This window comes from Atractosteus spatula, chromosome 3 (genome assembly GCF_055471065.1).
Source record: "Atractosteus spatula isolate fAtrSpa1 chromosome 3, fAtrSpa1.hap1, whole genome shotgun sequence".
Classification (NCBI taxonomy): Eukaryota; Metazoa; Chordata; class Actinopteri; order Semionotiformes; family Lepisosteidae; genus Atractosteus; species Atractosteus spatula.
Genome location: NC_142708.1, coordinates 65,281,099 through 65,293,218, shown reverse-complemented (window position 1 = coordinate 65,293,218; position 12,120 = coordinate 65,281,099). Strand labels below are relative to the sequence as shown.

Below are 12,120 nucleotides of genomic sequence, written 5' to 3'. Positions count from 1 at the left end.
CCAGCTCCTCCTGCCCGACAGGAGAGGCGGCCCTTCACAGTTGCGAGACCTGTGCTGAGAGGATGCTACACAGAGCCTGTGCACGACAGGGAGGTCCCTGCAGTGTCAGGACTATAGTTTATCACACTGCCCCAGCGGCAAAGCAGCAGGAAAGCAGAACTCAATCCCCAAAGCCCACAGAGCCTCTTACGCTAATATTTCACACAAGCACAGAAAACACAGGGCCTGCTTCGGACCACGGCTTATTGTTTCTCAAAACCCAAGAGATTAAAATCAAAAGGAGAAGTCTGCGTCAGCACATGCGCCCAGAAGGAAGAAAGACTCATTGTGTGTTTGTAATGTGTGCGTCTTGGTGCATGCGTGAGGCTGTGTGTGTCTCAGTGCAGCAGTTTACAGCTGAGTCAGCGAGCGCAGAAACTGGATTTGATGAAAGCAAGAAGAGAGGCTCTGTTTGCAGTTTTCCAGGGACAAAGCTGCTCAATTTAAGCACAGGGAAAATAAAAACAAAACGCAAACACAGGGCCTGTCAGATTTAAAAACTGCGATGCTGTTCTGGTCTCCGCACCGCCCTGGGATTGTTCGAACCTCTGGCTCAGACAGGGTCTGGCAGAGGAGGAGGAGGCAAATCCCAATAACAAAACAGCCAGAGGTCCCGTATAAACCTCTCCTGGACAGAAAGAACGCTAGAGAAGCCACCACCTGCCCTGAGACCACCTGCTCGCCATCACAGCATTGACACAATCATCCTTGTCCAGCGTCTCCAGTGGCGACAGGTTCTTGCAGCAAATCAGACACTTGGATCAGTTTTAAACAAAGAGGTTAAATCTTCTCTTTAAACTAGAAGGATAAACACAAGCACAGAGGCACCTAAGACTTGAGAAACCTGTTTTCTTGGCCACGCATCTAACTGGGACGCCAGCATAGTGCTCACAAGGACACCTTACTTTTTCAAGAAAGACCAAGTAGGTAGGACAACTTCAGCAAGGAACCGAAGAAAAAATAAACATTTCTTTACTGGCAGTGAGCGGATAAACCTCAGAATAAACTACAGCTTCCACGGTGCCCCTCAACCACATGAAATTGGACTGAGGGTCAAAGGTCATCAAGGAGGAACAGGTTAGAGGTCACAGGCAGTGAGACAGTAAAACAGAACTACTGCCAGAAGCCATCTCAAGGGTGTATGTTTAGGAAGTAAATATCATTTGTAAACAACCAACTGTCACTGCTTTAAACTATCATGTTGTGTAAATGCCACTTCTTCTACTCAAGAGGACAGGAGCCCAGGTATAGTGACCAGTAACACCTCACTGAGCTGAAAACACACCTGAGCTATTCCAGGCCAACACAAGAGATGTGCTTCACAGAGCAAAGAGGTTTTTAGTAAGATTTCAGTCATGGCACAGCCACTCAGTCACTGGGATCCGTCTGCAAAATCCAAGCATTTGAAAGGATGCACAACATCCTTCCAGAAAGAGCGCAGCCCTCTCCAGCCCGGGTTTGAACCCTCATTCTCCTGCTGCACTAAACGGATCAGAGATAAAACCTTGCAATTCCAAAATGGCTGGGCAGAGACAAGGGCACCAGGGCAGCCCATTCCAAAGCCCACTGGGTGCAGAGTTCCTGGACATCGAACCCAGGGCACCAGGGCCAGCACACCAGGGAGACACTCCCAAACAGTCTGCACACTTCCCAGGTCCCGAGCTGTGAGAGCAAGCCAGCAGGGAGTCCAGACACTTGGATGGATTCCCGCTGGTAATCTTGTCTTGGATTAAGGAGAAACTTTGAGACAAAGAGAACAGAGCAGGACAAGCATGTCTCAGGGGCGTGACGTTCAGCCCCGGCAGGGTCTAGATCGGTGCGAGGCTGGAGCTCGGGCCCGGCAGGGTCTAGATCGGTGCGAGGCTGGAGCTCGGGCCCGGCAGGGTCTAGATCTGGGACAATTATAATACAAATCAGACTCTGAGCTGACATAGGTAACTGATAAATTCAGTAAAATATTCATTAAAGCTGCAATTAACATAGGTCTATTTTAGACAATAATCAGTTATAATTTTACTTAAACAGAACATTTCCAGCTCTACAGCACAAAGTGTTTCTCATTAAAACACTAATAAAATGAATGCATTGTTAGGAGATAAATTTAAGAAACGTGCTAACAATCCTGATTAAAAACAAGGAAACACACATACACAGCGGACATATTGCTGCAGTTCTTAACATTATCAACACGCACAGAATATGATAAGGAACCAGCACATGATACAAACGCAAAAGATAATGTACTTTAGTCCCACTCTTAACATGCACAAAATCTGAACAAGACTGCACTAGGCAACGCGGGTGTATCTGACAAAGATCAAAATCAGTATTTTTAACACTATTGCCTCAAGCCTATGAAAATTGGTTTTACTCTTTTAAAACTCATTAAAAAAAACATTTGCTGTCCTAATTTTAAAGGAAGACTGTTCCAGATTCTAGGGGCTCTGATAGAGAAAGCCCAATCTCCCTTTGTAATGTAGTTAATTGACAACCTCAGGACCAGGACTGGACACCCTGCAGATACACTGACCCTCCAGGACCAGGACTGGACACCCTGCAGACACACTGACCCCTCAGGACCAGAACTGGACACCCTGCAGGCACACTGACCCTCCAGGACCAGGACTGGACACCCTGCAGACACACTGACCCCCCAGGACCAGGGCTGGACACCTGCAGGCACACTGACCCCCAGGACCAGGACTGGACACCCTGCAGGCACACTGACCCCCAGGACCAGGACTGGACACCCTGCAGGCACAATGACTTCACAGGTGGATCTTTCCCTCCTCTGCAGGTTTGATTTGGAATTCAAATCAGCAGCCAGGTGAGCCGGTCCTGGAAAACCACAGAACCCCCCCCCCCTTCCTGGGAAAGATGAGGAACAGACACCCTGCTCTCCGGCCCGGAGCACCGAGGTTGTGCCCAGACGTCCCGGACCCCTGGCCCGGATCCACAGCCTCGTCACGCACGAGGAAGAGCAGAGACCCCAGCGATCTCATCCCCCACCCGGGGCCGACTGTGCCCCTGTCTCAGGGGTCCTCCTGGGCGGTCCTCACAGCTGGACCGCTGGTAACCCGAAGAACAGCAGACCTTTCCACAGACCCTCACGGACGCGCCTGGAGAGAAAGAGGCCACCTCTCTCTACCCTCCTTTCCCTCCCCGTCACGGACACGCAAGAACACTAGAGGGAAATGAAGAAGAGAATCCAATTTTCCCTGATGAGGTGAATACTGCGGGTGCGGGGGTGAGAGACAGATACACACGGTCCCCATCTCCCTCGGGCGGCACGTCCGGACGCCATGCAGCCCCGGGCCTGAGCCGACTGCTGGAGCTGCCGGGTTTTTATTGTTGGTTCCTCTCTTGCAAGACACGGACCCGGAGCGATTTCCGTCGTAGAGAGGAAAACAAAACAAAACCCCGATACAGAACCGCCCCTTGCCGGGGGACGTGCAGCTGCATGTGCCTGTTTATAAAGACGCACACTCCCGCATACATGTCCGTGTGCGTGGGTATCGAAATGTAAACTACACGTCAAACACCACGTCACGACATCGCAAGGAGATCACAAGGAGACGGGCACAGCGCGGCCACCAGCACCGGGAACCCAACCTTTCACATTTCCACCCCACGTATCCGATACTCTATCTTCCCAGGCGCTGGAGGAACACCGACGAAGGCGTTTGCTTGAGGTCACGCCAGCCAGTCTCGCCACAGACACGCAGGTGACACACAAAAAACACGCAGCTCCTCACCTAGCGAGCCACGACCCCAACGCCAGCAGGACAGAGGGGCTGTGAGGGACACAGTCCAGAGGAGACACGGGCGGGCAGCGACATTATTAATGTTATTATTAAGGATTCCGCGCCACACCAGCCACCCACGGCTCCCGTGTCGTGTTCACGTCTCTCCCGCAGCGCGCTAGCGAACAGGAATCTCAGCGGCTCATTTTCACTCCCTTTCTCGAGGGTGTGTGCGCGCGGGGAGGGGGTTGCCTTCTTTCGCTTGAACGTCCACGGCAGTACCACAGCGAAGCGCACCGTCGCACCCGCCCCGGCGATTTAAACTCGCCTCCAGCTCCGCTCCACGGCGGCGGCTCGGTGCACGAAGCGCAGCGGGGGTAGGAAATGTCTCCCTTACCTGGTTCCCGCCTTGTCCCCCATCGCCGACCGGCTGAGTATTTTTATTCTTGATTATTTTAAGAACGCGTCCTCCTTCTTCGCTGCCGTTGTCGCTCGCAGACTTACACACTCGCTCGCTCGCTCGGGTTGTTCCCCTCCTCCCCTCTCTCTCTCTTTCTCTCGTTTCCGCAGCCAGCAGACGGAAGAACGGCTCGACAACCTGACAGCCGCCCTGGCCCCGCCCACCGTACCTGACGGACAGCCGCGTCAGCCAACCGCTCGCCTGGAACGACAGCGCCGCCGACCAATCGGAGCCTTCCGGTGGGAGAGCTGTTCGCTCGCCGAAGGAAAGAAAAGGTTCCCGCCTCGACTCCCGTGACATCATCGCCCTACAAAATTGTATTATTATTTACTCTTCTCGCAACAGCCAGTCACAATTTACCGTTCGGAAAGAGAGGCGGTACTGCCTCTTGATGGACAGCAGCAGCACCCAATTACAGCGCACGAATTTGTTTACGTACTTCGGAATACGATTTTAGAGTCGATGGATGTTTTTAACCTGAGGTGCAGAAATTAATGTATTGAAAATGGTTTGTTGGATAGAGTTGGGGTGACTGTAGATACCTGTGAGGGAGCGGACGGATGGGTGCCTAAAGTGGGCTGAATTTTCAGTGCCTAAAAAAATGCTCCCTCGGTTCTGGGGGTTAATGAAGCCTTCAGTATTTAGGGGTTTCCGTAGCACGCTCGGAGTCTGTTACACTTTAATTTTATGTAAATATATATTTTTTTAATTAAACTTTAGACTGCTCCCTGCCTCCTCTGATATTTCTGGAGGTGAAACTTCTATTTAGGGCTACCGCGGCGAGTGGGCACGCATTGCACTAATGAACAGGAGGGCAGAGTACACAAGACTGATGTGATACAGCCGTCAGCCCAAAACGATTTCTCACATGTAGAGATTATGATAAGAGTCTTCAACCCAGGTACTGAAAAGACCCGGTCCAATCAGTACAGGGGTCTTCAGCCCCGGTCCGGTCAGTACGGGGTCTCCAGCAGAGACATCTCCAGCCCTGCTCCCGTAGAGGCTTTGTCCACGTCTCTGTCTCCAACAAAACAGGATCTATGTTTTTAATAATTAATTGTGATAAAACCTACTGGCAGGACCCACTAATACAACGCTTTGTGAGTTGCAATATTACTGTATCTCTCCTGTTCTGGCTTCCAGCTGATTATGCAAATCACCTGTAATGGCTACATGGACACACAGTTTTCACTGTATTCAGCATAACTGCACTACTTGTATATATTGCATACACCATGGACACATAGCAGCTCTACTCATTGAGTTTTATTCAATTTCTATTACATCTGTTATGTAACCTTATTTTCATAACCTCAATTTTGCTCGCAGAAAAGACATTTCATTGCCAGCAACTACTGCTGCACGCTGTATTGTTGTGCACTTGATAAATAAACTTTGATTTGATTTGATGTTCATTGCTCTACGTGGCTTGTCTCCCCGGTCGATGTGTTGTCTGTCCGCTCACCTCCATGTGACCTCTGCTCAGCTGATTCTGGTTACTGTGTCTCCCCTGTGTTTCATCAGCACTCTGGGGGTGACGGGGTCTGGTGTCGCTGCCCCCAGAAGAAATCAGGGCTTCAGCAGCAATGGGTGCTTTCACTCTTTTTTATATGATTCTCTGTACTCTAATGTGCTTTGTTGTTTTTCATCTGATTTTAGCAGTGATGAGCAGTACGGACTTTGAGATGAGCAGATGAGATGGGCAGTTCCCCAGTCGAACTCTCAATTAAATTCAATTTATTGTTCTATAGCGCCTTTCACAACAAGGTTGCTGAAGGAACTCTCCAGTGTCCTTGTGCAAGAACATGAGACGGGTGGCAAATGAGAGGAAACCGTCCGGCCCTTTTGTTTGTTATCAGATGATTGATCCCAGGATCTCATCCGGGCATTTCTGAGTGGAAGTCAAAGTATCACTTTACAAAATATGCCTTGTTCCACACTCCCACCACCCTTGGTGGACAGACGTGCCTCCTGGCCTTAGTTTTAAATGCACCTCCAATGCGTATACAGCCTCCCCACAGGACAGATGGCTGCTGAGGATCTCTGCACTCAATGCTGTGCTGTGCAGTGAAATTCCAGGAACGTTTCTGGCCTCCTTCCAGCTCACTTAAACTCCCACACATCCAGCTTATCACTTCTCTTATGTACAAGTTCAGCCTAATATCACAGCTGGTGACTCGACCCCATAACAAACTCCATGTACAGTTCCCACATTCTCCTGACAGATCCACCCATTTTCTAATCTGCCTTATCCAGTCCAGGGTCATGGGGAAGCTGAAGCCTAACACAGTAAGCAATGGGCACAAGGCAGGGTACACCCTGGATGGGACGCTAGTCCACCACAGGACACACACATTCCCACCAGGGGCATTTTTCCCATATGCCACTTAATCTACCAGCATATCCTCCGGAGCGCTGGAAGGGACTTTGGGAAATCCCTGTTCCCTGAGGTTCTGCTCCGCAGTTTCAGAGCCGGGACAGGGAAATGGCACGGCCAAAAGCAAGTGGTAGGGCTTGGAGGGACTCTTTCATTGTGTAAATCCAATCCATCCACTTGCACCGATTGATAATGGACAATCACCTGAGTGAGAAAGTTTTTATTTCATGTTAGTCTGATAATCTGTTAGAATGTTTACTACTGTGAGATGCGTTCTGTGAAAGAAAGTTTATTTTGATAGAAAAAAAAATCCTCCGGAGCACCTGGAGGAAACCCATGCGAACACGAGGAGAACATACAAACTCCACGCAGACAGCACCCCAGGAAATGAAGGCAGTGCCCCAGCATTGCAAGGGAGCACTACTCACAACTGAGCCACTGTGCCGCTATCTATTGGCTGATGATCTGGATGAAAGGTGCTTGTACTGTTACACTAGCGACCCCTAGTGGCTGCACTGTCACTGTCATCACACTCCTCAGCGCTCTGGCACTGGGTGGCCTTGGCCAGGTTTGCAACAGGCTCACACACACAAAATAGGACGAGTGTCCGTTATACTTTGCTAGCAGTCTGTCTAGGAATGCACACTGGAGAGCAAATTAGCCGACAAAAAGACAACATGCGTTCGTTAATCGCCTAATTAGCTAATGACCTTTTTAATGATGAAGAGAAGTGAAGAGAAGCCTGGAGGAGGTATAGAGAGGACAGGGCTGACAGAAAGCTGTCCCACCGACTCGGTGATACATTGGTCATACACTCATACAGTGCTGCACTGCATTGATTCCTGGACAGAGAAACTGGACACAGACAGACATCGCTGTCCAGAGAGGACAGGCTTAGAGACCACAGACTGGACAGAGAAACTGGACACAGGCAAACCGGGCTGTCCAGAAAGGAAAAGCTCAATGATCACAGATGGGACAGAAACTGGACACAGTGTGAGGACAGGCTGTGCTCCCACTGCCAGCAGGGAGATACCTTCTACTGCACCATGAGAAACACTCAAGGATTAAACATTCTTCCCTTAAATAAATATAATCCCAGGTTTCCCAAACCTGCTAGAATCAGGTCACCTTCCTATCCCACTGTGACATTGATGAAGACTGTAGTCAGTGTTGGAGATTGTAATGTCTTCTGAGATTTACTGGGGTCTCAAACCCAGTTCCTGGAGGATCTAGTTTTATCTAAATTTGTCCTAATTATTTAATTAAGTGCCGAAATAAAAGATTTCCAACTTGACTGCGAGCTGTTTTATAGTTAACTGCTCCTTTAGCAAAGTGATGGGGTTGATGAAGGTCTGGTCTGTCGTATGTCCTCTGGAGTCAAGGAGAAGTGGCCGGGAGTCTGTTCCTCTTCCTCACCCCCCGGACAGACAGTGGACAAGATCGAAGTCACAGATCACAGTGTTACCTGCTGGGAATGGGGTCACTGGGAAGGAAGGGGGATCAGATTGCATTTCTTTTCCCAAATTTCTTCTTCCTACCGGCCTTTTCTGAGGACGTCTGCCTTGGTCAGCGAACTGCTACAGAACAAGCCAAACAACTCAGCAGGGTAAGAAGAAAAACAGGTTTTAATCATTGGCTTCACATCAACAAGGCTTCTGAAAAAAAAGCATTTTGTTCTTACAAAAATTCTATAAAACAACGTGTTACAAAATTGTGCTGCTTGTTACAATACTGGAATACAGCTGCTGTGTAGTGTTTTTTTATTTTTTTGGGGGGGCTGACCACTGCGAGGTCCAATCAGAGGGTCCCCTCCGCCACCCCCTCCTCACACGCGGGGCTCAAAGGCTGACTCGCACGCCACTGCAAACGGGCCAACAGCTGGGCCCGAAGAGGACAGAGTCTTCGCAAACTCCTGTCCGCTGAGTCTCCTTCACGGTAACGTGCACCCCTTGTCCCCTCTCCCTGTCCGTGCCCCGCCTGAACCACACAGGAAAAGCAATCGATAAGAGGAGGACCTGCGCCGAGGCAGAAGGAAGCTGTGTCAGCTCGAGTCTCTGAGCCTGCACCTCTGCACACACGGTCGTGGTTCCCTGCCCTGGTCCTGGAGGAACCCCCAAATCTTCTGGTCTGCTCTCCAGTCGAGATCTTCATCACTGGCTCTTACTGGGGTAGGATTGTAGATTTGCTCTTATCTCTTACGAGGCCAGATAGGATTTGAAATCTGTATTCTGTACTGTTTTCAGAACTGCCCTCATTGAGCTGTGTTTGCTGAACATGTATATGATTTGAGCTGCAGAAGAAAGGCTCATTGTGGGTATGTCTGATAAAGGACACTGTGGTTGTCTCTGATATACGCACACCCACTGTGGGTGTGTCTGATATAGTAAAGCCCATCGTGAGCATGTCCAACATAGTCACATCCACTGTAGGAGTGTCTTAAATACTGACGTCACTGGGGGGGTGTCAGAAACAAAACCACGCCCAGCTTCGGATATTATCACTGGGAGTGTCTGATACAGAGCCATTCCCAGCTGTGTCCGTTCAGCATCAGCTGTATCAGACAGTAAATCAGACACCTGTGGACAAACTGAAGGAACAAGTAAAAGAAAAGTCTGAAGGCTCAAGCAGATGAGTGAAGGCATCAGTGCCGGAGGAGCAGAGCTCAGCTGGAGTGAAGACCAGCAGGCATGCTCCTTCAGGGCCAGGGGCTGGGAACCGCTGCTGTTAAGGAGGTAACTGCACCGTGTGGCAGAGACAGCCAGTCTCGTCCTGCAGACAACTCTCACATGTCAAGTAAGAGGGCTTCCCAGGTCACTGCTAGCTGTCACATGGCGTGGAGCCCCTGTCTGTGCCTCATGGGCCCCCCTGCCCCTAGAGCATAGGACACACTGCTCAGCGTGTCTGAACACTACTGTAAGAATGGGGCTGCAGGGTTTCCATACACAGCACTGTCTCATGCACAACCCCCCGTCCACCCTTCCCTCCCACGAGATACCCCACCCCCAGGGGCTAGCACAGGGGGTCTTCCCTGGTCCTGGGGAACCCCTCTCAGACAAGCTCTTTCCTAAGTGGACCCTTAATTGCACTAATGAGGTGTCTGATGGGATGCTTTACAAGCGGCTTTTTTTTCTCCGTAAAACTGCAACCGAAATGCACAGGGTCAAAGGTCGACTCGTGACAGGTCACAGACCAAAAACCAAAGAGTTCTGAGGAGAGGAACGGTCTTGGTCCAAAGACACTCGACCTGCATGTATTCAGCTTCACATGGAGCCACAATGTGCGTCTGCGGAGTATTAATTCCATGTGTAATTTTGTGTTTTATAGCAGAAGCCAGCATGTTCGTTGCATTACAAGATGTGTTCATGTCAGCCGATCAGTGAGCAGAACAGGATCAGAATCTAAAATAACACACAGGCATGAAGAGTGCAATCTGACTTGGGGAGAATTCAGAACCAATCTCTTACTTGAGTCAAGGACACCCTATTTGCTCGTCACCCTATTAGCATGTTAATTAATGACGTATGTGAGAGCTCAGCTGGATTGAAAACAGTAGGTTTTGGGATCCCCAGGACTGTAGTAAGGAGCCCCTGTGCTAAAGCCCAATGTCCCCCCACCTTCTCCTCCACCCGAGTCCCAGAATACATACAAGTGTTAAAGAAATACAATCAGTGGCTCAGCTCTGCGCAGCACAGAGAGGAGGATGCTGCAGCTGCCAGCCCCTCCCCCTCTGCTTAAGCCCCACCCCTTTCCCTGGAAAAGGGGCGGGAACACAAGAGCACCTTAAAGAGGAGTGAACGCCCTCCCCTGCCTCCCAGACACACCAAAACACACAAGTGCAGCCACAAACACACATGCACGCACACACAAACCCGCTCCAGCTGGGACCCTGTGCCCCTTTGCCCTACAAACTTTGTTTTCTCTCAGCGAATCCCCCCAGTCCTTTCATCTCAGCCGAAGATCCCCACATTCCTCTTTCCCCGAAAACCCTTTCCTACCCCAGCAGGAATCTGGTCCAGCTGCTCTGTTACAGCCAATAAATAATTATAAATAGATTAATAAATAAAAATCGGAGTCCTGCTGTGGTGGGGCAGGTCTGCCTGCGTTGCGCCATGACACCGACGATCATTGCACTCTGCTCTCTGATAGACAGGTCCTGATCTCCCTGTGTACGCAGTGCGTGTGGTCAGAGGGTGGAGTGGAGCTGCGGAGGTTTAAAATGGCACAGACATCATGAGTGGAGCTGCACGCTGGATTCAGGGGGTTAAAGGCTCACGCCCGAGAATCCTAGCAACAGGATCTCAACAAATATTGGACCTTGCGACGCCAAGGGACCAGTCACTGGGCAAGGAGTGTTCAACCCCTCCCTTCCTAAGAGCCCACCCCCTCATGCAGGTATTCATGATCGTCTTTCAGCCCCCACTCTTGTCAACGAGCCCAATCCGTAGACATGGGGCCGCGTTCCGGTGGAGGTTTCCACACCAGTTCCCATCCCATGCTGCCTCTCCCTCAATGTCACTTCCAAATCTCTGCTTTCTAACCCCTGAGGCTGGCAGGTGTTGACAGGGACCAAGAGGATTCGGTGAAATTGTATTCGCAGGAGGAGATTCCCAGAATCTTCCTTCCACATTGTTGGTTTTGAGGGCCAACCCAGACTAAGGAGAAGTGCCTTCCAAGAATCCAGACGAGAGCTCTTTTCATAAGTCAAGCTGGGCTCCGACTGCACTGCGTTTCTTGGGAATCAGGGCCCAGGGATAAAGGAAAGCTGGGAAATGGTAAAGGGGCAGACAGGCCAGTTCCCATGCTCAGAGATGGGTCTTTCCGAAATCCTTAAGACTTGACATTCGTCATTCCAGCTGGTTTAAGTTCTCCAGCCAGGGTCGCATGATTCACTGTGTGGGTCATGACCTGCTGGTGCACTAGGCAAGTCGAAACATGGGTCAAAAAGATGAAGGCCCTTCATTCTGGGTCTTAACCTTTCTCCTAAACCAGACCTGCTCAGTCTTTATAAACAGGAGCAGAAACGCTTCCCGCTGCTCGTGGTTATGAAGAGCACTCCTGCACCACTGGGTTTTGAAAGTCCCATTTTAATGCTAAAACAGCTGACCTTTCAGTCCCAAGACTGAAATGTGCTATTGGAGTGAGTAAGTACAGATCGCAAGGCCCGGTGCGTGCAAGTGCCTGTCTGTCTCTTCTGTCTACCTGCCCTGCACTGCACCGGATTTCAGTGTTGTTGTTGTAATCAGACTGGTTACAATTCAGTTTACAATCAGTAAGAACTGACAACTGTCCAATTTACAAAGAACAAAGTCATTCTTACTTAATGTTCAGATGCTCCCCCACCCCACCCCACCAGTAGAATGAAAAATGGACCTCTAGTCATATCTCTTGCTGTGCCTCTGCATGTCCAGTGCTCTCGTTGGTTTGATCTGCACTCATTCAGTGTATACAGAACTCAGAATGGCCAGCTGTTATTGTCCTATCCGCCACCCGATTCGCCC

General features: G+C 50.1%; 1 protein-coding gene across 2 annotated transcripts in view; it reads right to left on the bottom strand.

Annotated features, from left to right (window-relative positions):
- The window catches only part of arrb2a (arrestin, beta 2a), a 30,032-nt gene extending 25,221 nt beyond the window's left edge, over positions 1–4,811 (bottom strand). Inside the window, exon 1 of one of the 2 annotated variants that reach the window (XM_088910477.1) lies at positions 4,180–4,811. In XM_088910477.1, coding sequence (XP_088766603.1) covers positions 4,180–4,202 — 23 coding nt within the window. In that variant the 5' untranslated portion in view covers positions 4,203–4,811. The remainder of the gene's footprint in view (positions 1–4,179) is intronic. The other variant, XM_088910476.1, reaches the window with a different exon arrangement.
- Between the last annotated feature and the right edge of the window lie 7,309 nt (positions 4,812–12,120).